This window comes from Alligator mississippiensis, chromosome 3, assembly GCF_030867095.1.
Source record: "Alligator mississippiensis isolate rAllMis1 chromosome 3, rAllMis1, whole genome shotgun sequence".
In the NCBI taxonomy this organism is placed as follows: domain Eukaryota; kingdom Metazoa; phylum Chordata; order Crocodylia; family Alligatoridae; genus Alligator; species Alligator mississippiensis.
Window position 1 is genome coordinate 870,835 of NC_081826.1, and position 25,546 is coordinate 896,380.

Sequence of the window (25,546 nt, forward strand, 5' to 3'; positions counted from 1 at the left end):
CTTCTCCTGCAGCAACACGCAGGAGCTCCTGGTTGCAGCCTGGCGCCATCCCCCTCCCTGCAGCGCTCCAGGGAGAGGCAGGCACAGCTGGCAACGGGCACGCTCATGGGCATGCAACCAACAGCAACGCAATGTGGTTGGAGGGGACATGGGTGAGGTTGCAACGGCTCAGAGCAGCCCTGTCTTTTGCCTGGGGGTCCCAGGTTCCTCTTGCAGCCAGCAATGGGTGGGCAGCAAGTGAGGCCAGAAGCCTTCCCCAGCCGTCCTGACTGCCCGGCTCTCGGTCGCATTTCCAGCTGGCCCGGTGCCCGAGGTCCTGGGGTGTTGCATTGCCTGAGTGGGGGAAGAGTCATGCTGAATCTGCCCCTGCCCTCAGCAGACAGTTGCCCCCCAAGACCATCACAGCCTGGGCAGGGGCAGGAGAGGCTGCTAGAGGGCTGCTGGACCCACGGCATGAGGCAGCGTGGCCCAGCCAGGCTCAGGGCAGAGCCGTGGTCTCCACGGCACTGGGCTGCGCAGCTCCTGCTCCCCTGCAGAGCCACGCTGGGCACGGTGCCCAGGACAGGGCGGTGCACGGCTGCAATCGATAGCTATCGCAGGCAGGGGCGGAAGCAGGCCCTGTCCTGACTTGCAACACCTCCGCTTGGGTTTCACTCCACTGGCAGCTATACCAGCTGGCCCCGGCACCAGCCCTGCCCTGCTGCCCCCACCGCGCGCTGGCTGGCTCCCCAGGGCCCCGCTCCCTGCCACACGCCAAGGGGACGTGCAGCAGGACCTCGGTCCCGCCTGTTGCTCCGAGACCCTGGCGTGCCAGGCGTGTTCCTGACCGCTCCTGCCGGCCATCGCCAGGCCAGGGTGGCAAGGCGGACGCAGCAGTGCCGTCGGCGGGCAGAGCTGAGCCCGGTGCAAGGGGCTGCACGTGCCACCCACTGCCTGGGGAGTGCCCAGCTGTGCTGGCACCCGGCAAGGGGGGTGAGAACAGGGCAGGGGCCTGTCCCAGCAGTGGGAGGGCCGGCATTCAGCTCAGGCTCCTGGGGGGACCCTGGCAGCTGCAGCCCACGGCGTGAAAGCAGGGGTGCTGGGGCACAGGCTGGAGTGGGCTGGGGGGAGCAGTGCTCCATGCAGGGCTGGGGTGATATTGCTGCTGGATTTAGGCTTAACCCGGCAGCAGGCTGCTTCAGGGAGTCGGCCGGGGCAGTGCAAGGAGCACAGGCCCCGGCGCTGGGGAGGGTCCAGCCGCAGCGCGTGGCCCAGCCGGTCTGCAGGCAGGCGGTGAGGTCTGGGTGCCACGGTGCCGGGAACCGAGCCGCAGGGTGTGTTATGCGGGGTGGCAAGGAGGCACAGCAGACCCGCTCGGGCTAGGCAGGCCAGGCCAGCCGTGTGCCTGTGCACGTGCATGTGAGTGTGCATGTGTGTGCATGTGTGTGCGTGTGCACGCATGCCTGCAGTGGAGAAGCAAAGGCCCCGGGAGACCTGGAGCTTGACGGCAGCGCGGCAGGAGAGCAGAGAGGTGGAGGCCGCGTGTGCCCAGCCCTGCCCGGAGCGCCGAACAAAGGGCCCCAGTTCCCCGCAGGCAGCTGAGGAAGCCACGCAGGCGGTTTCCACGGGTGAGCGGGAGGAAGCGGCAGGTAGGAACGCACCCGTCTCCCGAGCTGGCTGCGCTCCAGGGAGAAACGTGACCTGGAAGAGACCGGCGATGTCTCAGAAGCCGGGAAGAGGGGACGGAGCCGCCCCCCGCGTGAGCGCTGGGACCCGTGCGAATGTCGCACCGGGGCCTCCTGGTGTGTGCACACACCTCAGCCTCACCGTGTGCCCGGGTGTGCGGGGAGCCAGGGTGAGCCCGGGAGTGCCCGGCACGTCGCGGAGCTAGGATGGGATCAGAATAACAGAGAGGCGGCGGTTGCTCGCGTGGCCGGAGCGCGGTCGTGGCCGGGTGCAGACCGTGCAGGAAGGACGGGCAGGGGAGGCGAGGAGCAGTTGCACGTGATGTGCGAGAGCTGTACGACTGCGGAGAGCCCAGCATGAAACTGGAGAGAGGCCTGTTGGGAGCCTCCGGGCTCAGGGCCGAGGGGAGAGCAGCAAGGGAGATGCGTGGTGGGGTCTGCCGTGGACCGCCAGCCCGGGAGGAAGAGGTGGATGAGGCTTTCTTCAAACAGCTCGTGCATGTGTCCAGGTCACAGGCCCCGGTGCTCTTGGGGGACTTCAATCCCCGTGACGTCTGCTGGGCGGGCAACGCAGCGGCGTGCGGGCAAGCCGGGGCATTGCTGGAATCGTCGGATCCGAGGGCTGGAAGGACCCGCCGGAGCCTCGGTCCAGCCCCTGCACGAGCAGGAGGCATCTGGGGTCGGACGACCCCAGCCAGGTGGCCGGCTCTGGGTAGACGATTGCACCACCTCTGCGGGGAGCTTGTTCCACAGTCCGGACACCCTTGTTGTGGAGAAGTTTTTCCTAATGTTCAGCCTGAAACTATCTTCCAGGAGTTTGTGGCTGTTGTTTCTAGTTTTCCCCAGGGCGTCCTGCTGAACAGCTGTTCACCGAGCCCCTGATGTACGCCTTGATGTAGCGGTAAGCCGCAGTCAGGTCCCCTCTCAGCCTCCTTTTCTGTAGGGTGAGGAGTCCGAGATCCCTCCGCCTCTCTGCGTATGGCTTGTCTTGCAAGTCCCTGATCACGTGGGAGACCCGTCTCTGGACCCTCTCGAGCTTTAGCACGTCCTTGTTGAAGCGCAGTGCCCAGAACTGGACGCAATCCTCCAGCTGCGGCCGCACCAGTGTTGAGTAAAGCGGGAGAATCACTTCTTTGGATTTATTGGAGATGCACCGATTGATGCATGCCAGAGTATTATTAGCCAGCGGCTACTGCGTTGTATTGCCGGCTCATCTTCATGCTGGGGTGTGTTGTTCCCCCGGATCCCTTCCATGTGTAGCGCTGGTCAGGTTAGCGATGCCAGCGGGGAGGTGTGCTGGGGGCTCTTCCTCCCCAGACGCAGCACTTTGCATTTCTCTACGTTGAACCTCATCTGGAACGTCCCTGGAACAGAAGTCCAGCTAATTGGCCTGTAGTTTCCCGGGTCTTCACGCTTCCCCTTCTTGAAGATGGCACAACCCTGGCCCTCTCCCAGTCCTCTGGGATTTCTCCAGAGGCCCATGATGCCAGGGACTCTACAATTACTTTGGCCAGCTCTTGCAGCACTCTTCATAGATTTCATAGACATTAGGGCTGGAAGGGACCTTGAAGATCGAGTCCACACCCCTGCCCCAAGGGCAGGACGTCAGCTGGGGTCAAAGGATCCCAGCAAGATAAGCATCCAAACGTTTCTTGAATGAGTCCGGAGTAGGTGCCTGCACCACTTCTGGAGGGAGTCTATTCCAGACCTTGGGGGCTCGGACAGTAAAGAAGTTTTTCCTTAAGTCCAACCTAAAGCAGTCTTGTAGGAGTTTGTGACCGCTGGTCCTTGTTGTCCCTTGGGGCGCTCTGGTGAACAGGCGGTCCCCCAGGTCCTGATGCACCCCCCCGATGTACTTATAGGTAGCCATCTGGTCACCCCCGAGCCTGCGCTTTTCCAGGCTGAAGAGTCCCCAGGGCTCTCAGCCTCTCGTCGTAAGTCTGTTCTCCTGCCCTCTGATCATGCGCGTGGCTCTTCTCCGCACCCTCTCAAGCTTCTCCACATCCTTTTTGAATTATGGAGCCCAAAACTGGACGCAGTACTCCAGCTGTGGCCTCACCAAGGCCGAGTACAGCGGGAGGATGACATCCTGGGATTTGCTTGAGACGCATCTATGGATGCAAGCCAGCGTTTTATTCACTTTGCCAGCTGCAACATCGCATCGGTGGCTCATGTTCATCTTGTGGTCAATCGTGACCCCCAAGTCTCTTTCAGCCGTGGTGCTAGCGAGCGTAGCACTGCCGAGTCTATAAGCGTGCTGTGGGGTTTTCTCCCAAGGCGGAGAACCTTGCATTTTTCGGTGTTAAACATCGTCAGGTTTGTGTCTGCCCACTTACTAAGCTTGTCCAAGTCAGCCTGGATCACTAGCCTGTCCTCCGGTGTGGACTGGGCCCCAAAGTTTAGTGTCATCGGCAGACTTGGCCAGTGCGCTTCTGACACCAATATCCACGTCGTTAATAAAGATGTTAAAGAGGACTCTTGGGTAGAGTTTATCCGGTCCTGCTGATTTATATACGTCTGATTTCTTTAACTGATCGTGCACCAGCTCTATGGCAATGGTGGGGACGGCGTCAATCCCGCCCTGCTCGTTCTGCGCCCTACCTGGCGTGTTGTTCCCCTTGGTCTTGTGAAAGACCGAGGCAAAGTAGTCATTTAGGAGTTCCCTTTTCCCCGCGTGGTAGTGACCAGGTATCCTGGGGCACTGAGCAGCGGCCCCACACCCCATTAGTTTTCCTTTTACTCCCTATGTAGCTAAAGAAGGACTTCTCGTTGTCCTTGATTCCTGTCGCTAGTTTTAGATCGGTTTCTGCCTCATCTTGCCTAATCCGACAGGCCATTGTCAAGTAGTCTTCCTTACAGGCTGTCCCAAGCGTCCGCTGTTCGTACACTTCCGTCTTTTTCTGCAGGAGGGCTGCACTTCCCTGCCTAGCCAGGAGGGTTTTTGACTCTTCTGCTACTTTTTCTCTGTAAGGGAATGGATTTTCTCTGAGCCATAAGGATTGTGTCCTTGAGGAACAACCGTTCTTCTCGTGCTCCCTTTACCTGCAGTCCTTACCTGCGGAGAGTGCTGGGGAAACGTCCTGGAGCAGGTGCTGGAGCCGCCAACGAGGGGCCGTGCTCTTCTCGACCCGCTGCTCGCAAACAGGGATGGGTTGGTGGGGATGTAGAAGTGGATGGCAACCTGGGCAGCAGCGAACACGGGGTGATTGAGCTCAGGATCCTGAGGAAAGGAAGGATAATGAGCAGCAGAGTAAGGACCCTGCACTTCAGAAAAGCAGGCTTGGAGTCACTCAGGAAACTCATGGGCAGGATCCCCCGGGGGGGCAGGCTGAGGGGGAGAGGAGTCCGGGAGAGCTGGCTGTGTTTTAAGGAAACCTCACTGAGAGCGCAGGAACAAACCATCCCGATGCACGGGAAGACCAGCAAGTGTGGGGGAAGACCAGCTTGGCTTAGCAGGGAGCTTTTCGGTGAACCACAACACAAAAAGGAAGCTTATAAGAAGTGGAAACTTGAACAAACAGCTATGGAGGAGTACCAGAGCGTTGCTCGGGCAGGCAGGGATCAAATCAGGAAGGCCAAAGCGCAGCTGGAGTTGCAGCTACAAGGGAGGTGAAGGGGAACAAGAAGGGTTTCTACAAGTACATCGGTAGCAAGAGGAGGATCAGGGAAAGTGCGGGTCCCTTCCTGCATGGGGCAGGCAGCCTAGGGACAGAGGATGCAGAAAAGGCTGAAGTGCTCAGTTCCCCAGGAACTAAGATAATATCTTACCGTTAAGATATTAAATGCCTTTTTGCTTCAGTCTTCACAGGCAAGGTCAGCTCCCAGACCACTGCTCTGGGCAGCACAGTTTGGGGAGGAGGGAGCAGCCAACAGTGGTGCAAGAACAGCTTAGGGGCTACTTAGAAAAGCTGGACTGGGGAGGGACGACAGGGGACAAGAAGCTGGACAGGAGCCAGCAGTGTGCCCTCGGTGCCGAGAAGGCGACCGGCATCCTGGGCTGCATCAGTACAAGCATTGCTGGCAGATGGAGGGCAGTGATCCTGCCCCTGTATTCAGCACTGGGGAGGCCACATCTGGAGTCCTGTGTCCAGCTGTGGCCCCCGCTACAGAAAGGCTGTGGACACATTGGAGAGAGTCCAGCGGAGGGGAACAGAAATGGTTATGGGGCTGGGGGACAGGACTGGTGAGGAGAGACTGGGAAATGGGCTGGTTGAGTCTGGAGAAGAGAAGACCGAGGGGGATTGAATAGCAGCCTTCACCTCCCTGCAGGGGGGCTGCAAAGAGGATGGAGTTGGGCTGTTCTCAGTGGGGGCAGATACAGGACAAGGAGCAATGGGCTCAGGCTGCAGCAAGGGAAGCTGAGGTTGGATAGTAGGAAGAATTTTCTCCCTAGGAGGGTGGTGAAGCGCTGGAGCAGGTTACCCAGAGAGGTGGTGGCGTCTCCATCCTTGGAGGTGTTTAAGACCTGGGTAGACAAAGCCCTGGCTGGGATGATGTAGTTAGAGCAGGTCCTGCTTGGAGCAGGGGGTTGGACTAGTTGTGACCTCCCGAGGTCCCTTCCACCCTCGTTGTCTGTGCTTCGATGTTCATCTTTGCAGCAAGATAGCGAAGTTGGCCTTGTGCTCCCTTCAGAGACGTTCTTAGCTAGGCACAGAAGGGCTGGGTTCACATTGCTCCTTGGGCCCTTGCTCCTCTCGGGGCTGTGACTGCATGGGGTGTTTTGGGCAGGACTGATGCTGCTTGGACTGGATGTGACCTCCGCAGCTCTGTGCCAGCCGCATTTCTCTAGGGTCCTACGACTGTGGCCACAGGTGTGCCCGCAAGGAACTGCCCGGCACATGCACAAGCATCCCTCCGACGCAGCCGGCGCAGTCACTACGCCGAGAAATGCGAGTCTGGAAAAGAGAGCGCAGCCACGCAGATCTGAGCCCCTGGGGTGGGAGACGCTTGCAGCCCAGATGTGAGCCCAGGTGTGCTGAGTCCGGAGCCCTCGCAGGAGGGCTGGGACGTGGATCCGCTTCTTGAAGATCCCAGAGGAGCGAGCTCTCAAATGGGCACGGGGCTGCGGGCCGGGGAGGTGTCTCTCCAGGTCTGCGGTGCAGAGCGACAAATGCTAGCGGAGGAGCAGGAACCTGCCCTGCAGGCGGGGGCTGCCCCAGGGGACCAGGGACAGCAGGGCGGGGTGGCGGACGCGCACGCTGGCTCCAACAAGGCAACAGGAAAGGAGCGTTTCCAGTCGGTTGCAGCAGAACAAAGCGATAGGAAATGGAGGGCGGCCGTTTTCACCCTCCCGGATGCCAGGGGTGGGCTTTGGCAAGTCAGGGCAACACAAGCTGTAGACTGGGAGTTTCGGTACCCGCCGTCCCGGCTCCGAGGGCCGGGCAGTGAGGAGCAGACGCTCGCAGGTCCGGGAGGGGATCGATGGACGTGACAAACACCGGACAAGGCGGCAGCGAGCGGCTGCATCACCACGAAACCTGCCATTCTTCGGTCCTGGGAGGGTTGCATAGGGACCGAGTTTGATAAAAAGCCACAAGCTCGTTAGCGGCTGGGAGCATCCTCAAAGGGAAACTTTATCAGGGTGTGGTGACATGTCCAGAAAGGTGTCAGGGTGGCTTTACAAAAATACCCCGTGGTGGAAACTCAGCGATGGAAACAGCCTCGAAAGGGCCAGGAGCAGCAGCGAGAGTCGGTAAAACACCGACCACGCCGACAGCCGCCGGTTTGGAAAGGAAGGGCCACTGAAGGGCCGGACGACTACACGATGCCCCCGGACATCCCCGCGAGACACAGGGTGCCGGACCGGCTTGCAGGGGTCGAGCGCACGTCTCGGTGTGGCCACGTGTGCCAGCAGCCGAATAAACCCACGTGAGCAGAAAAGCGTGTCCCTGGAGCAGTCTGTCGGCCGACAGCCCCCGTCCCCAACCCCGGGTTTGGGGGAAGAGCGGGGAGGTCTTGGCTGGTGCCGTGCACAAGCAAGAGCCTTGTGGCTCGGGGCCGTCACACGACAAGGGAGACCAAAAGCCAGATAACTGCAACAGGGACCACAGGACTGCAGAGAGCTGCAGTTTCCTGGAAATGGGGCTGATCTGAGCCAGCTCGCCCCGAGAGCAGCTCTGACATGACAAACATTAGAAAGAAACCGGGCGCGTGCACATGGGCACCTTCACCCCACGGCCGGGACCCCCACGCCAACACCCCTGCAAGTCCCCGAGCCCGCTCCGGGCTCAGTGGTGCCATTCCCCGGGGCAAGGGCGGCATCGCTGCAGAAAGGGGCTCGCTGGGGCGTCTGCAGCTCCGGCAGTGACACCACACAACTTGGCCCTGGGAGAAAAAGAAATGCTGCCCCCAGCTCCATCCGCACGTCCGCGGACAGAGCTCGTCGGTGGATGGAGCCACGAGCCGCTTGAAGCTGTTTTTCAAAACCTTTGCACAGCCCGGGTTTCTGCATCTTTGCCTCGCGCAGGCTCAGAGGCTGCCGCCAGCCCTCTCCAGCCCGCGCAGGGGCCTTGGCTACACATGGCAGGTTTGCTCGAACGCAGTGAAGCCTGCTGTAGAGAAACCAGTGCAAGCCTTCGAGCGGCCACATTTCGTGGTTTAAAAACAATCAGAATTTGGGAAGGGCAGAAAGTTGATAAGGGAAGCTAGGGACATCAGGGGAAAATCAATACCTTTCAAGTATGCTAGCAAGGAAATGAATCCTTGCAAACGCTGCAGGTGTGTAGCTAGGACGAGGCAGAACAAGTCAAGAAATCATCCTGTTCTTTATTTGGAAAGAAGCTGGACAATGTTCTCGTATAATGCAGGGATGATAAATCGTTTTCCAATCAGGACAAAGCTGGCTGAGCAGACTGCAGGTCTGCGGCTGTTAATTTTTAGCAAACTCTGGACTGGCAGGGAAATGCCAGGAGTCCAGGAGAGCGTGAATCGCGCTGCCGGTGCTGCGCCGCAGGAGTGTGAAGCCCGCAGGTCTGAACGTCTGCGGGAGCCCACCGAGGGATCAGGACGTTTGGAGCCTGTTAACGAACGCCGAGAGATGGGCAGAATCAGCACGGTAGATAAGGGAAGCGAGTGGGGCAGCATGACCAGACATGCACGACTGCTAGGCAGGAACGTCGGTCTTCATTGCATTCATTAATTAGCCAGGCATGAGGTGCAGCAATGCAGCCCTGAAGAACAAGGGTCGACTAGAAACAGGCCCGGGACGTGTTTAACCCCTCGCTGTCCCGCCCGCAGCTGAGCTGATCACCTGGCCGCGAGCCCAGAGCCGCTGTGTGTGCATTCAAACTGCTGTGGCCGGCCCGAGCAGGCCGTTGGCGAGGGCACCACGTGCGTCAGCACTGGCTGCAGGGGAGCAAGGGGACACAGCAGTCATAGGCCCCTTCACTGGACCCGAATGCTCTGACTTAGCCTCCAGGCAAAGGATGAGGAGCTAATCGGTGCCTGTGATGATGTTTTCCTGGAAATTAGGCTTTGCCAAAGCCTGATTTCATTCCCAGCTGAGGAGCTGAGCTTGGTTGAGGGTCACCTGGGCTCAGAACCGGCTGACGGGCGCCTGCGAAGATGCATCCTCCGGGCCTGGATCTGGACCGGACCCACGCACTGGGGCAAAGGTGCTTTCCCTGCCGGGAAACCTTGCTGGCGACACGGGGTAGATAGCGCTGGGGACAGGGCAGTCATTCAGAGCGAGCTGTATCTCATGGGAACGCCGCCAGTGCCAACAGCATGCTGCCGGAGCGGGGAAAGGGGCCTGGGGCCGGAGAAACGCCTTGCAGGAGAGACCTGGGGCGCTCCTCCAGGGGTGGCCGGGAAGGGGGCCGGCTCCGGTGCTAGGGCTAATGCCCCGTAAGGAGGAGGGCCGGGTCCTGAGGGGCTCCGCAGCCTGGCAGGGAGGCCAGAGCAAGGGCCGGGAGCTGCAGCGGACAAGCTCAAACCACAAATAAGGCACCGTGTGGGGATGAGCCCCGGAAACGGCGCCGGGGGAGTGGGGACTCTTCCTCCTCTGGACGCCTTCAGACGCAGCCCAGCAGCTCCATCCAAGAGGCTCTCACCCAGTGCGAGTCACTGGGGCCAGTGGGAGCAGGTGACGGTCTCTGGGCTGTGATGCACGGGTCACTCCCGGACGGGAGGAGAAGGCGGAGGCACGTGCTGCAGACCAGAGACCGTCCCGGGGCGAGGCTGGGGCCCCCGGCAGTGCAGACCCCAGCAGACAAGGCTCCTTGGGTAAATCCGATATCTTTCATTTGCTGTTATTGGTCTAATAATAATGAATTATTATGGGTCTAATAAAAGGTATCGGACTGACCCAAAGAGCCTTGCCTGCCTTGCCTTTAGACCAACACAGCTACAGCCTCGACCCCTGACCCCAGCAGCTAACCTGGCACGCGCGCCTCCATCCAGGGGCCCCGTGGACGGCGCACACCCAGGACAGCACCTGGGTGAGGGGGCTCTTGGGGGCCTCTTTTGGAGCCCCCCAGGCCCCCGGGCAGGGCTGCAGGAGGTGACCCGAGCTCCACTGCTCAGCTCCTCCAATAGACACCTGCCTCTGGCCATTTGGGGCCTGATCCAGCTCCCCACCTAGATTCATAGATTCATAGATTCATAGATGTTAGGGTCGGAAGGGACCTCAATAGATCATCAAGTCCGACCCCCTGCATAAGCAGGAAAGAGTGTTGGGTCTAAATGACCCCAGCTAGATACTCGTCTAACCTCCTCTTGAAGACCCCCAGGGTAGGGGAGAGCACCACCTCCCTTGGGAGCCCGTTCCAGACCTTGGCCACTCAAACTGTGAAGAAGTTCTTCCTAATGTCCAGTCTAAATCTGCTCTCTGCTAGCTTGTGGCCATTGTTTCTTGTAACCCCCGGGGGCGCCTTGGTGAATAAATCCTCACCAATTCCCTTCTGTGCCCCCGTGATGAACTTATAGGCAGCCACAAGGTCGCCTCTCAACCTTCTCTTGCGGTTGAGAGGCGACCTGGAGGCATCGGTCTCTGATAACCCTGAAGTTGGTTCCTTATTCCCGGTTCCCACATCCTAACGAGAGAGAACTGGCACGTTATTCTGCGTGGGCCCAAATTTGCACGGCTGCTGGGGAATTCTGGGGGTGGGGAACGTGCCCCAGCCGTCCGAGCCCAAAATCCAGTTCCTTATTCGGGTCGATACGCTGAGCACAGTGGCGGGGGTGCTGTCTGTTGGCAGCCTGGCGCGTGCCTTGGGCCGGGCGAGTCTCTGGTCACAGATGTCCAGGACAGTCCCCCGGCCGCGCAGAGGCGTTCTGTGGGCGGCCCAAGCAGGATTTCTAGCCATAATCCCAGCCCAAAAGCCATCTTCTTATTCAAGACATTATACTTAGTAGAGTGGGCATGGGGGCTGTTAGTGGGCAGCCTGGCACGGCCAAATCGTGCTTTGGGCTGGGCAGGACTGTGGTCAGGGGTCTTTGGGACTGTCCCCCAGGGGCATCGCCACAAAATTTGGGGTGCCCCAAGAAGTATTTTGCCCCATAATCCCATCCTAATCTGACCTTCATTTAGGGCTCTGTACTTGATGTGGGATATTATTTTACATACTAATTAGTACATATGCACAGCTAATTACATTCTCTGTCTTTAGGATGTGTCATGCATTAATAACAAGCTTTTACTGGGTCTAGATTAGCTTTGAAAGAAGAATAAAGAACTGGGAATAAGACCCCAACTTCCACCTCACGGCCTCTGGAGCGAGCTGGGATGGTTTGGACGGGGCCGATGCTGCCTCCAGCCGGGGCTGGACTAGACACGATCGCAGCACCGGGATTTGATCACCTCTGCGCTTGCTGCGGCTCTGCCCTGCCAGCACCCGCTGCAGGGCAGCCGTGCTGGGATCCAGGGCCGGCAGCTGCAGCCTGGACGCCCGTCTAGCGGAGGGGACCAAGCCCGCTTCGTGCCCGGGTGCACCCGGGCAGGGCCGCTGCAGCCTGTAGTCAACGGAGGTGCAGATCCTGGGGTGTTTGCTGCAGAGGCGACCTTGACCTTGACCCTGACCCAGGACAGCTGCTGCTCCCTCCCGCCTGGGGCCAGCCCCAGCTCAGGGCAGGTCAAGACCAGGCAGGAGGAGGTGAGCTGGCACCAGGGCTGGGCACACGGGCACTGCGGGGTCGTCACCAGGCAGGGTGCTCTGGGCAGGGATGCAATGGGGAGGTCGCCCCCCCTTGCATTCCTGCTTCACCCCAAGTTCGACGCCAATGGCCTGGCCCTGGCAGCAGCGAGGGGGTCACTTGACTTCACGGCTCATTGTCACCCTCCCGATTCTTTCTAAACTCTTCACTCCAGAGGTGTTAACGACCCGCTCTCCTTTTTAATGGTCTCAGTGATGCCCCATTAACAAGCTGTACTTCCTGCTGCTGTCCTGGGGCTGTTCCTGCTAAGGAAGCCCCTTGTTGTCAAGATGCTCAGGAAGGCTGGATTTTGTGTTAGAAATCTGCAGAAAAGAGAGGTACTCTGACTGCTAATGGCTCCAGCACTGATGAACCATCTTTGGATTGTTGTTTGCTAAGTTCGTTGTGTTTTAATACATAACACAAGCTCCTGTAAATGCACGTTCCACGGAAGTCGCATTTGTCTTTGCTTTGATCTTAGAGGAATAATCTAGCCCTGGGGCCCTGGCTGCCGAGTAAAACTTCTGGTTTCTTTTTAGCAGGAGAAAAAGCCATGTTGCACACACCCCCCTTTCCAAAAACCAGATCTGCCCTGGCTGCGGGAGGCGGGTGTGAGTCAAGTGTGCAAGCCCGGGGAAGAGCTGGGGGTGGAGGACACGCTCGGGTCAGGTAGCTGCGAGCACAGTGAAAGACAAACAGCAGCCGGTCCCTGCTGGGCTTTCGGTTTTGGTTTCGGGAGGGTGCTGGGAGCCAGCAGTAGCGAGCAGCTCTGTGCAGGGGTGTGGAGCGGGCTGGGAACTTGCTATGTGCTCCCGGCCGACAAGCCCGTACCCTGAGCCCGCCCGGGCAGGTGTGGGAAGGGGATGCAGACCCTGCCAGATAAAGAGGAAGAAGGGCAGCGAGCAGGTAGACTGCAGGGCGCGGGGACGGGAGAGGTCAGCAGAGGAGGCTCCAGAAGTCCAGGTCCCTGGCGGAGGTGCACCTGGCAGAGGGGAGCCAAAGCCAGAGCACCCTGCGGCGCAAGGGAGGGGGTCTGCTCTGGCAGGGATCCCTGGCACACCTGCCACCTGCCCAAACTCCTGGCTTGGGTTTGCACGACCAGGGTGTCAAACTGAGGCCCTGGCCTGGGCTTGTGCTTACAGGTGTTCAGGCACCCGCAGAGAGGGGGAAGCGAAATGTCAGGAGCCCGGCATGCTCCGGGCATCTCCATCCCAGGGCCCTGCCAGGACCCGCACCTGCAGGCCCCTGGAGTGATGGCACGTCTGACCCCTGCGAGCATTGCATGTGTAACCCCCATAGTGAGCACGGCTCGTGTGACCCCTGCAGTGAACATTGCACGTGTTACCCCTGTAGTGAGCATGGCTCGTTTGACCCCCTGCAGAGAACATTGCACGTGTGACCCGTGTAGTGAGCACGGCTCGTTTGGCCCTTGTAGTGAGCACGGCTCGTGCGACCCGTGCAGAGAACATTGCACGCATGACGCCTGTAGTGAGTACCAAGGGTCATTGAGGATGTGGAAGTGAAAGGAAAAGGGCTGGAAAGCCCCCGTGGGTTTATTACAGCAGATTGCGCCGGGCTCAGCGAGAGCTGCCCTGGCGATAAGATAACAGCCTTGCTCAACAGCCAAGGTGAGCTGGGGTGGGCCAGGAGAGCTGGGTCCCATTGGGCAGCCCCACCTGGCTGCGGGGGCGGCACCGGCAGGGGACCGGGGCGCTGGGGGGCATTCACGGGGACAGGTCCTCGAGGCCGAGCGTCAGGACCAATTTCAGCAGTTAGTGACAACCCTGAGCGTGGCACCTGCCCGGAGCCCAGGGCCCGCGGCCTGGGCAGACGGGTGGAGAGAGCTGTGCTTGCACGGCGCGGGTGCAGAGACAGCTGCCGGGGCTCCGGACTGGGGGGGCTGTCTGACCGCACGCGAGGACGTGGCAGGGCCAGGCGCAGTGAGGGCTGCAGGCCACGGGCAGAGCGCCTGAGCTGCAGGACAGCGCGGACGAGAGCGAGGCGCTGTCTCTGCCCGAGGCAGTTGACCTGCCCAGGACGGGTGAGCAGCAGGGGGTGGCTGCAGCGACGGGGGGCTGGGGGTCGCAGCCAGGACACCAGGGTCCTGCATTCAGTCCTTTGCTTGCCTCAATCCCTTGGCCCTGGCAGGTCCCTGCCTCGCCCAGGGCTCGGCCTCCCTGCGGGGGCTGCAGAGGACACCTTCGCTCCCCGCGACGCTGTGAACGGCACCGGGGTGCTGCCCGGGACACCCCCATTGCAATAAGACTGTTCTGTGCCCGGCGCTTTCGAGTCACGAGAAACCAGCCCCGGGCTCCTGTGTGTGTCCCCGCGCGGAGGAGGGCAGTGTCACACCGTGTCCCTGGAGACTCACGGTTTGCACCGCAGCACTTGCCCGGCGTGGCCCGGGCCAGCAGCCAGCAAACAGGGAGCCTGCTGCAGCCAGGGCCCGAGTCACTAAGTAACCAGGCAGCCCAGAAACCTGCCCCTCCTTCACCTTTGTCCTGCCCATTGGTTCATCATTAACTTTGGGGGCTGCAGCTCGTCTCTGTCTCCGGTGAGTCCGGGTGCCGTGGGCCCCGTGGCTCTGGGGCGCGGGGGCCGTGGGAGGGGCAGCGCCGGGACTGCCGAGTGTGGGAGCCAGGAAGCCGGACCTGTTCGTCGGGCCACGGCACGGAGGCCTTGGCACAAGCTCCAAACACGCCTACAGCAAGAATGCATTGCTCAAACCCCGGGCAACACGGGGCGGGTCGCACCGGAGCCCAGTGACAACCGGCACTGCGGGCGCGTGCTCCTCCGGGCTGCACCGGGCCGGCTCCCCGTAGCCAGCCTGCCTGGATGGGCGACTGAGTGCGGCCGCACGCATGGCACTGCTGTCCGCCGGACACACGGGTAAGGGCTGCGCTCGGGCAGGTGGCGGGACGGAGCAGGGCACAGATGGTAGCAGCTGCCGGCAGAAGGGCGGCATCGTGGTTGGATGGGAAAGGGGTTTCCATTCGCACGATCCCGGGACCACTTCCCCCGGCTGCAGGAGGTGCCCGTCTGCCCTGGCACAGGGGTCCTGAGGCCACGGGCAGACTCCTGATAGCTGCCGGTGGCCTCAGATGGCCCCATGCTACCGAGCTTTGTTGGCAGGCAGCCGCCAGGCCAAGCGCAGTAACAAGGAACAACGGCCACAAACTGGCGGAGAGCAGATTTAGGCTAGATAGCAGGAAAAACGTCTTCACGGTGAGGGTGGCCCCAATCTGGAGCAGGCTACGAGGGAGGTGGCGCTCTCCCCTACCAGGGGGTCTGTAAGAGGAGCTGGACAGGCACCGGGCAGAGGTCCACTGGCCCAGAGCTCTTTGCTGCCCGGGCCAGGGGGTCGGACGCGATGATCTGTTGAGGTCCCTTCTACCCAAGCGTCTCCACCACTGCAGGCATCGCCTGGGGAGCCTTGCAGAGGATTGGGGCATGGATGGGGGCAGAGACCGCCCTCTGCATGGAGGCGGCTGGGCGAGACTTGCCCAGGCCCGTGCCCCTGGGGCAGGTGGAGCGAGCAGAAGAAAAGGGGTTGGAGGTCCCGCTCGAGCCTGCAGTCCTCCAGCCGTGCGGGCAGCACAGGGGGCCAGGCCGAGCCGTGCCCGTGCCCCCCAGGCTCGGGTGCTCCCACGCTGAGCACTGCCTGGGAAAGGAGGCTGGGGCTAGGTGCTGAACTCAGTGCCACGAGCTCCAGGTCCCAGGGCCTTCGGCAGGACTCAGAGTTGTCCCAGCCGACACCTGCCCAGGGCTCGGGCCGGGCATCTCCAGCTGCGCGGCTGGTTGCGAGCTGGGTTACTGCAGTGCCCGGGAGCTGAGCAGGACCCCCAGCGCTGGCCACGTGCATCCCAGATCGAGGAGGGATCCCTGCTCAAAGGGCTCGCGGTGCACGGGCCACTGAGCCACGCCATGGCAGAGATCAACGGCCCAGCGGTGGCTGCTGCCTTTGGGGTGGAAAGTAGGACAGCTCAGCCCACACCTTGGCAGACGGCCTCCAGCACCGGCTTGGCCCCATTCCTGGCACAGGGCTCCTGAACTCAGGCTCGGGGTTGCAAGTGACTCACCCAGGGCCACCCAGCCGGTCAGCAGCAGAGCCAGGAACAGCCCTTGGAGCTCACGGGCCCTCGTGCCGGGAGCCCCGGGTCTCAGCTTCCCGGCCATTCGTGTGGAGAGTTTGACAGGCCTCTGGGGCAGCGCGTGGCAAGACCCCAGCTGGGGCCAGCTGCAGAGCGGGGGCCAGCAGTGACCGCTGTCAGGGCCCCTCCAGGAACCCGGCCTAGCAGGCCACGCTACCTGGGGCTCTGCTCACGACGCCGCTGGCCCTGCCGGCGCCTCCTGACCCGCTGCTGGGGACAGCGGCCTCCCAGGCAGCTCCGGCTGGGGCAGCTGACCGCCGTCTTTGGAGATCGGCTCCGGGAAGCAGCCAGGATCCTCGCTCTCCGGACACCAGGCCCTGGACCCTGCTCCGGACTGGCTGTTGGGTCCAGCCATGCCGTGGACTTGTCCTGGGCCTCGGGGTGGGTCTCCCCTGGGCTCTGGCAACTTGGTGTCTGGCTCCTGTACTTTGACTCGGACTCGGCCCCTGCCTCCCCGTGGCCTAACCACTAGGCCAGACTGCTCACGCTGCACTGGGCAGGAAGGGATTTCCCCACTGCTCAGACTGGTGTGCACTGGGGGGGTTGCCTTCCTCTGCAGTGGGGGCACGGCCTGGCCTGGGCTCTCTATTAACCCGTGCAGCAGTAGGACGTTGGTGCCCGCGGCCCCCCTGTATCCTGGGGGCAGGGACAGGGGTGATGCCTGGGGCTGCATCAGGGTGACGGGAGTTTTACTAAGAGCTTGGGCTTGTCTAGGGTGGTCTGGACAGGCCTGATCCTGCCTCATGCAGGGCTTGGACTGGATGTGACCCCGCAGGTCTCCGTGGCTGTATGAATGTGTGAGGCCTGGGGCTGCAGCATCGCACCCCCGTGCACCTCCCTGTGTCCACGCCAGCTGCAGCTCTCACCCTCGTGCCTGCCGCCGGAGCGTGCCAGCCTGCCTCGCCACGTGCCACAGCACAACCCCTGCGGGATCCCGACGGAGCAGGGGCAAGTCACTGCGAGACAAGAGATGAGCCCGTGGGCAAGAAGCGCTTGGAAAACATGACTTCCCCAGGATTGCAGGAAGTGCCAGTGTCTCATCCCTGGGCCAAGCACCGGTCCAGCCAGCCCAGCATCCTGCCTCCCATGGCAGCCGGTGGAGCGTGGATGCTCAAAGAGAACCACCTTGCCCTGGGGCTCCTGTGCGCCGGGGAGACGTCTGCTCCAGCTCCTCCCTCCCTAAGCCAAACCAGGTCACCGTCCCCGGCTAGCAAAGGCTGCCCCGAGACGGGCCCAGCAACAAGCTGCCACCAGCGGTGGCCGGTCCATCCGAGGGGGTCGGAGTGGGACCAACTGGAGCCGGTCGCAGTGTCCAGTCCGGAGGAGCAGACGCTGGTGCTGGGTATGGCCGTGTCTCCCCAGAGCTCCCAGAGTAACCGGGCTTGCCGGGGCTGGTCCGGCTCTTCCCACGGGTTACTGGGGAGGGCGAGCAGCCAAGGATCGGGGCCCGTCTGAGGTCATGGCTGGAGGTAAAGCCACACGTGGGTATCGCTGCTGTGAGCTAGTGGCCGCGGGCTGGAGCATCTCTCCCCGGTGCACCCAGACATGGGGCAGGCTGGGTCGGACGGGGAGGTCGGACGTACGTCCAGGCCCATCCGGCTCCGCCCGCGCTGGGAACACTGCAGGCTTCTCCGTGGAGCACCAAGCAGGCAGGTTTCCCCAGCCCCTGGGAGGACGCACGGCCCTCCCAGAGGAAGTAGGTGGAGACCAGGGCTCCCAAGGGCGTCGAGCAGCTGAGCTCCCGCTGGGAAAGCTGGCGATGCACCTGGTTCCCGGTGTGACTCAGCCGCCTGCTGCCCAGGCAAGTGGTTTGGCAGCGGCACCTGCCGTGGCCTAGGGCTGCTCAACACCCACGCGGCTGCTCCCAAAACAGCCCCTGCATGGGCCGTGGTGGTGATGAGGCAGTGGTGGTCTCCGAGCTTCACGCCCCGGGGCCCTGGCTGCATGGGCGAGCATGGACAAGCTCTCAGGGATTCGTTGCTGTCCTGGCCCGACGCCACGTGGCGCCTGGACCAGTGCAGGATTGCGGGTCCCCCCCGGGCCACGGATGCCCCGATGGAGCCACATGGGCCCTGTGGGAGCCTGGGCCCCTTCAAACCACACGTGGACACGGCTGAGTGCAAGGCTGGAAGCGGAGGCGTTGCGAGATATTCGAGCGGGAGGAGGGTTATGTGGGGGCCGGAGGCAGAGCAGGAGTCAGGGAAGCCGCGGGGCCTTACCGGGACGCATCTGGCTGCAGCAACCCCGGAGCTGCCGCTCAGCCGCCCCTAGTTGCGCGGCTGCCTAGGACAGTGGTTCTCGCCCTCGGGGGCCCCTTGTTAGGCTCCAGCTCCGCGCTTGCACCATGGAAAATAACAGAGCGAGTCTTTGGTTGCAGGGAGGCCAGGTGCTCGTGACACGGGATCTCTGCTGCGGATCTCTGGGTTCGTCTGGGAATCACGTGTCAGCACGTGCGCACGTCACCAGGCCCCCACATGGCACCCTAAATGGGAGCCCATGGCACCCCAGGGTGCTGCGACCCCCTGGTTGGGGCTCACTGGGTTGGGCTGGGCTGGGCAGACCCTCGGTCATGGAAGCAGGAGCAGCGAGCAGCAGCAGGAGGTGATTTCAGCTCTGGGCCTGGCACTGGCATGTCCTGCACTGGAGCACTGGGCCTGGCACTGCTACATCCTGTATGGGGACACCAGCCTGGCACTGGCACGTCTTGCACTGGAGCCCTGGACCTAGTTCTGGTGCCCACCTGGGCAGCGCAGCGCAGCGCCAGCAGACACTTGCCAGCGAGAGCCGTGGCGGGCTCAAGCGAGGGGTCGCTGCAGCGCAAGGGCAGAAACCCCCGTACTAAGGAGCTCTGCAACCCGGCAGAGCGAGGGCCAGGCAGGCGCTGACCCCGCCAAGGCAGAGCAGTCGGCGGGGACCTGGCTCCCGAGGGGCGTGGGGGGCTTCTCCGTCCCACGCTGCGCCGCGCTGCAGCCATGGAGGATTCTCCCACCAAACACGAGCACGGGGGCCCTGGGCCACGCGTCCAGGTCTGCGGCACGTGGGCAGCCCAAGCCACCCCGCCTGCCCTCCCCGGGCTTTGCTCCTGCTGCAGCCCCGGGCAGCGGGCTGGTCCGGCGGGCCGGGCACTAGGGCCTCGGGCTCCCGCGGGGTAGGGAGGCAGGGGCACAGCCGCCCGGGGTCTCCGCCGTGGGGGTTGCGGAGGAGGCCGCTCAGCTTTGGCAGGGCAGGGTGAGGAGCAGCAGGACCGGCCAAGCCGCCGGCGGGGCCGTGCTGCGCGCGGGGGAGCAGCTCCCGGCACGGGCGGCGAGTCTGTCCCGGGACAGCTCGGACAGGCGCGGGCGCGGGCCGGGGCCGGCGGGGGTCACAGCACGGCACGGGGGGCGCTGCCGTCGGGGCCGGGGTTTGTGCCCCGGGGCGGGGGAGCGGCCGATGCCCCCGCCGGCACCAGCCCCGCGGGTCGCGCCCCGGCTCGGGCTCGGGCGGGGTGCCCTGCTCGCAGCGGGCGGTCGCACCGCGTGTGCCCCGCAACCGGCACGGCTGCGCTTCCTGGGCGGCGCGGGGGGCGGGCGCCGCCTCCACCCCCGGCCCGGCCCGGCCCGGCTCGGCACGGCACGGCACGGCTCGGCTCGGCACGGCACGGCACAGCACGGCTCGGGTCCTGCGCGGGGTACGTAAGGTGCGGGGTCCCTGGCGGGGCCGGGCAGGGCGCGCACAGCCGAGGGCCCCGGGGCCGGGGGGAGACGGGAGCCCCGCGGCCGGCCGCCCGCTGCTTCCGAGGTGCTGGGGCGGGCTGGGGCCCGGACCCGCCGCCCCGCCCCGCTCCGCCCCGTGCTGCCCGTCTCCTCTTGAAGACCCCAAGGAGGGGCGAGCACCACCTCCCTGGAGCCGGGTCCAGACTGGGGCCGGCCTCACCGCCAAGACGTGTTTCCTGCTATCTAGCCTAAATCTGCTCTGTCAGTTTGTGACCGTTGTTGCAGGAGGCGCCTGGTGAACGGAGCATCCCCGATCCCTGCGTCCCCCTCATGAACTTGTAGGCAGCCACAAGATCCCCTCTCAGCGTCGCTTGCGGAGGCTGAAGAGGTCCAGGGCCCTCAGTCTGTGCTCGTTGGGCTTGTCCCGCTGCCCCTGACCACACGAGCCGGCTCCTCTGGACCCTCTCGAGTCTGTCCACAGCCCTCGTGAAGTGCGGCACCCACAACTGGACGCGTAGCCCACCTGCGGTCTGAGCGGCACACGCAGAGGGGAAGTGTCACCTCCTGGCATCTCTTCCTCATGCATCTGCTGGTGTGCGATAAAGTGCGGTTAGCTTTGCTAATGATTTCATCACACTGTCAACTCATGTTCATCTTGGATCCGCTGTGACCCCGAGATCCCTTCCCGCTCCTCTGCGGCCGAGAGGGTCACTGGATATTTTCACGCCCTAGGTGCAGCACCCTGCGCTTGCGGAGATGCCCCGGAGCCCTGGTCCACCCCTCAGGGCATCTCCGGTGGGCGGCGCGTGGCCCAGGCACAGCCTTTTAAGGGGAACGCAGGGTCCCCGTGCCCCAGATGCTGCGTGCTGCCCCCGCCGCACTCACCCGTCTCTCCTCCGCAGGAGACGTCGAGAAGGGAGAACCGCCGCCGGGACCGGCCTCTGCAGACGCAGCGGGGCTCATCCCCCCGGCAGCCAGCGCCCCTCACAAGTCGGCCCCTGCCCCTTCCAGCTGGCCACCCCCGCACCAGCCGGCCATGGTGCTGCGTGAGTCCCCATTCCCCAACCGGGTCCTGGGGGGCCTCTACGGCCTGGCCCAGGGCCTGCTGTACCCCAGCTTCTGGGCAGCCAACTGCCTCCTGGACCTCAAGGAGACCACGGTGGAGCGGGAGCAGCACCGGCTCCAGCGCTGCCCCCCCTACGCCCTGCAGGCCACGGCCAAGGGCCTGGCGCTGGTTCTGCTCTTCGTCTTCTCGCTGCCCGTGGCCCTGCTGGGCCTGGTGCTGTGGCTGCCTCTGCAGGCCGCTCGCCGGCCCTTCGCCTACCAGCACACCATGCCCGCGGAGCCGTGGCAGGGCTGGGAGCTGCCGGGCCGCGACCGGGCCTTCAGCTTCGTCACCGCCAACATCTGCCTGCTGCCCGATGGCCTGGCCAAGTTCAGCAACCTGGGGCAGACGCGGCAGCGGGCGGCCATCCTGGCCAAGAGGCTCACATCGCCCGCCAGCTCCTACGGGGCCATGCATCACAACCCCCAGGTGCCGGGGGCCCACGGCCACAGGGACAAGCCCGAGGGGAGGATCACGGCATCCTTGCCCCCGGAGCTGGACTTCCTGTGCCTGCAGGAGGTGTTCGACGGACAGGCAGCTGCCGTGCTGCGCCGGCAGCTGGGCGTCCGCTTCGAACACATCCTGTACGACGTCGGCGTCTACGGCTTCTACCGCGGCTGCAACTTCAAGGTGCTCAACAGCGGGCTCTTCCTGGCCAGCCGCTACCCGGTGCTGGACGTGCAGTACCACTGCTACCCCAACTCCACCGTCGAGGACGCCCTCGCCGCCAAGGGGATGCTCTCCGTCCAGGTGAGGGGCCCCGCGGAGCTGGGCAGGGCTGGCTGGTGCCCAGCCGTGCGCTGTGCCCTCCCCTCATGTTGCATGCATGCCATGCTGCATACATGCGTGCACTCACGTGGCCACACGTGTGCCCCCCCATGTACACATGCACATACATACCCTTATCCACACATGCAGGAGCAGGCTCTGGTGCATGGAGCTGAGTCCAGCAGGGAGGGAGGTGCTGGGGCTTGCCAGGCAGCTGGGGGTGGGGGGGTCGTGTCTGCCCAGCCCCCTTGCCCCGGGGCGCCCTGTGCTGCTGCAGTCAGTCTTGCCCTCTTGCTCGGGTCTTTCCCTGGGCGATGGGGAAGGGTCTGCACCCTGTGATTTCCATGACCCTGGAGCTTGGCAGCCCCTGCCCCCACCACGAGCCCCCCCAGCTGTGACAGGGTTTGCCCGTGTGCACCAGGTGCTGCTCGGGATGACGCAGGGGAAGCGCATCGTGGGCTACATAAGCTGCACGCACCTGTTTGCTCCAGCTGGTGAGTGCACGGGCATGTGTGCATCTGAGAATACACATGGGTGCATGTGCACACCCCTGGGGTTGCATGTGTGTGTGTTTGTGCAAATAAGCATGTGTGCACAAGTGTGTACATGTGCTTACATGGGGATGTCTGTTCTGTGTGCTTGTGCATATGGATGCATACATGCATGGATGTGTGCGTGGGTGCGCGCGTGCAGATGGACATGTATGCACACAAGGAGAGGAGTGTGTTTGTGCATACCGTGTGTGTTTGTGCACGTGGCATGCTTGTGCCTATGGATGCATGTGTGTGTGTGTGTGTGTACATGCACGTGCACATGGGGATGCATGTGCATGGTGTGCATGTGCACAGACATGTGTGTCTGTGCATGTGTGAGCGTAGGTATGTGTGTATGCATGTGGACATGTATGCACACAGGAGGATGCATGTGTATGCATATGGGGATGTGTGCACATGAGGATGCATGTGCATGCACGTGGTGTGCATGTGTATATGGACACGTGTCTGCATGTGTGTGCGCACATGGGTGTGCACACAAGGGTGTGTGCGCCAGGGGATCTGGGGCCGGGGGTTGTGGTGAACAGTCCTCATGTCCCCAGCTCTGCTCACGGACCGGCTGCAGCCCCTGCCACCCCCCGCCCCCAGGACAGGGCTAAGCCGAGCTTGTCCCCGGTTCCTTGGCGTGGGGGGGCCGGAGGCCACATCCCACCCCCCGTCTCAGGGACACCTAGCCAGCACCCCACACCTAGGGGCAAAGTCCCCAGGAGGGTGGGGGAGCCCCCCGGCCGCGGGCAGTGATGCATGGGTGCCCACAGACGGGGCGCAGATCCGGAGCGAGCAGCTGACGCTGGGGCTGCGCTGGATCCAGCAGTTCCAGGAAATGCAGGCGCAGCCCGGTGACCTCGTCGCCTTCGACGTCCTCTGCGGGGACCTCAACTTCGACAACTGCTCCATAGGTACGGGGACGGGGGGAGGGCACCTGCCGGGGTGGAGGGGCTGGGGGCAGCTGGGCCCTGACCCGCGGCTGTCTCTGCAGGGGATAAGGTGGAGCAGACACACGCACTCTTCCACTGGTACCAGGACCCATGCCGCCTGGAGCCCCAGAAGGACAAGGCCTGGGCCGTCGGTAAGAGCCCCCCATGCAGGGCCAGGGGGCCGGGCCCACTCAGCATCGCCCCCCAGCCCCTCACTCCTAACCTCCAGCCCTGGGCTGCCCCCGCCCTGCCCTTGCCCTTGCCCCTGCCCCTGCCCCTCACTCCCGACCCACAGCCCCTGCTGCCCCAGCCCTGCCCCCTGCACACATACACACACACATGCACACCCATGCACTGCCTTGCTGACGCAGGGGGGAGGGGGGCGTGCAGGGCGCTGCACGCTGTGGGGAGCAGTGGGGGCAGCTCTCACCCACGTGTCCCCTGCAGGCACCCTCCTGAGGTACCTCAAGATCCACGACGAGGCCGTGTCCAACCCCGAAAATCTGGAGAGGTGCAGAGCGCCCGGGGCTGGGGCTGGGGCAGGGGCGGGGGTGCGTGGTGGGGCAGAGTGGGTAGGAGTTGGAGGTGGGGGACGAGCGCACTTGGAGCTTGCAGGGGGCAGAGATCAGGCCTCAGGGGCCCTGCCCTGGCCTCCCCTCAGAGCCGGTAGGTGCTGGGGTGGGGGCAGAGGGACAGGACCCCCCTCACGTCCCGGCATCCCCCCAGCACGCTGGAGCACCGGGAGGGGCAGCACGAGTACCTGGAGCCGCCCATCCTGTCCGACGGGCGCCCCGACCCCGCGGCCGAGAAGACGGACTGGCGCGGGCGGCGCATTGATTACATCCTGCACCGTGCGCAGCCTGACCCCGGCCCCGGCCCGCTCAGCCTGCACTCGGTGAGTCGCCCAGCCCGCGTCCTGGCAGGAGCGGGACACCCCCGGCACTGATGGGCTCTGAGCCGCTGCGGTGTCCGGGTGGGGCGCGGGGGCAGCTGTGGACCCTGCGTGGCGGGGTGGGGGGGCCCTGGGGGAGTGGGGTGCAGCCGGGCGCCCTGGATTGCTGCCCGTAGCCGAGGGCCTGGACTCACGGGTTCTCTTTCTGGCCCCGGTGAGCTGTGCATCCTCAGGCAATGCTCCTGCCTCAGTTTCCCCTACCACCGTGGCAGCCAGGCGACCCTGTCCTCGACCCCTGGGCCACGTGGCCCCTGCCTGCCAGCGTGCGGAGCCCCCGTGCACTGCATGCTGGGATATGGGGTCCGTCCCCGGGGGAGGTGGGGGTGCAGCCAGCCACCCCCGGTTCTGACACCCCCCGCTCGGTCCCGACCCGCAGGAGGTGGAGACGGTCTCCTTCATCACCTGCCTGGCCGACTGCTCCGACCACATGGCCCTGGGGCTGCGGCTCTCTGTGTCCCCAGCATAGCAGTGACCGCAGCGAGCGGCATGAACCCCGGCGTCCGGCGCATGGAGGGGGAGCTGCTCCACACTGGCCAGGCCTCCACGGCTCCACGGGCACGCCGGTTGCTGCTGTGACCACCATGGCCCTGCCAGGCAAAGCGCAGGCCAGGGGAGCCCGGCCCCGAGAGCAGATGGAGGGCAGAGCCGTCCCCAGCCTAGCACAGCCCAGCCCAGTGTCCTGCCTTGGCGTGTGCTTCCTCACAGCCGTGTGTCCTGGGGAAGTGGCATGGACCTGTGCAGCGGCCTGAGCCCTGGGGCCGTGATGCCCACCTGAGCCCAGCCCAGGGCATCGTGGAAGTGGAGCGGGGGCAGTGCTGGGGACAGGGGCAGGGGCAGGCAGGCCCCAGGGCCCATCTAGGCTGTGCTGGCTGGGACAGCACCAAGGCAAAGCCCCAGGCATCGATCCTGCTTCTGCGCAGTGCACGGCTGGTGCAAAATAAAGGCCTGGTGTCGTGAGCTGGCGTCGCATGGCCGGGGGCTGCGGGCGGGGGGGGGGCTCTGGGCTGTTGGGCTCAGCCCCACGGTGATGGCACCGTGGCTGCGCATGTGGGGAGGGGAGGGACAGGGAGGGGAGAGCCAGGCCACGGCACAGCACAGCCCATCCCCACGGCCCATGGAGCTGGACAGCTGGGTCAGGCTGCACCCAGGGCAATTCCTGCACCCCAGCCCCCCTGGGCAAGCCCCACCTGGTGCAGTGTGAGCCGCTTCTCTGGAGCACCTGGATGACTGGGGCAATCATGGCCGTGCAGCTGTGGGGCATCCTGGGACGCTGGCTGTAGCAGTGGTCAGAGCAATGGAGCTAATTGAGCATGCTCCTGAGCAAGGGGACCCTAAACGGCAGTCATGTGGCCAGGCCCACGGCTGGGGGGCAGCGCCCGGCCTGAGTCCCTGTGCACCCATGGCCTTGGAGAAGCCTCCAGTGGCCAAACCCCACGGGGCATTATGTGCTGTGGAGGCTGAGCTCTGGAGCAGTGCGTATGTGTGCCTGCATGTGTATACATGCATGTATGTGTGTGCATGTATCTGCTTGTGTGTGTGTGCGTGCATGCATGTGTGCAAGTGCATGCCCCTCCACCCTATTCCCACACTCCCTCTCCCCAGGCAACATGAC

General features: G+C 63.6%; 1 protein-coding gene and 1 long non-coding RNA gene across 4 annotated transcripts; both read left to right on the forward strand.

The window, feature by feature from the left end:
- The first annotated feature begins 5,923 nt into the window (after nucleotides 1-5,923).
- LOC109282090 (uncharacterized) lies at nucleotides 5,924-12,236 on the forward strand. The gene is made up of 2 exons (XR_002088974.2): nucleotides 5,924-8,718; nucleotides 11,313-12,236. It is a non-coding gene; the product is annotated as an uncharacterized LOC109282090 (long non-coding RNA).
- Nucleotides 12,237-14,304: 2,068 nt separating this feature from the next.
- On the forward strand, nucleotides 14,305-24,891 carry LOC106737561 (sphingomyelin phosphodiesterase 5). Of its 3 annotated transcripts, none has more exons than XM_059723617.1 (8): nucleotides 14,305-14,684; nucleotides 20,541-21,493; nucleotides 21,933-22,005; nucleotides 22,824-22,964; nucleotides 23,045-23,134; nucleotides 23,430-23,493; nucleotides 23,709-23,877; nucleotides 24,311-24,891. In XM_059723617.1, exons 1-8 carry the CDS (start codon nucleotides 14,657-14,659, stop codon nucleotides 24,398-24,400), a joined length of 1,608 nt encoding a protein of 535 aa, XP_059579600.1. In that variant the 5' UTR covers nucleotides 14,305-14,656; the 3' UTR covers nucleotides 24,401-24,891. The 3 variants fall into 3 exon arrangements, with proteins under 3 accessions (XP_059579600.1, XP_059579599.1, XP_014453327.2); XM_059723616.1 differs by lacking the exon at nucleotides 14,305-14,684 and adding an exon at nucleotides 16,126-19,613; XM_014597841.3 differs by lacking the exon at nucleotides 14,305-14,684 and adding an exon at nucleotides 19,692-20,370.
- Nucleotides 24,892-25,546: the final 655 nt, after the last annotated feature.

Coding starts and splice junctions, on each gene's coding strand:
- LOC106737561 (XM_059723616.1), top strand. CDS start 19,376: ATGCCCCCGCCGGCACCAGCCCCGCGGGTCGCGCCCCGGCTCGGGCTC. Junction 23,494..23,708: donor AACCCCGAAAATCTGGAGAG/GTGCAGAGCGCC, acceptor GCATCCCCCCAG/CACGCTGGAGCACCGGGAGG. Junction 23,878..24,310: donor GCCCGCTCAGCCTGCACTCG/GTGAGTCGCCCA, acceptor CCCGACCCGCAG/GAGGTGGAGACGGTCTCCTT.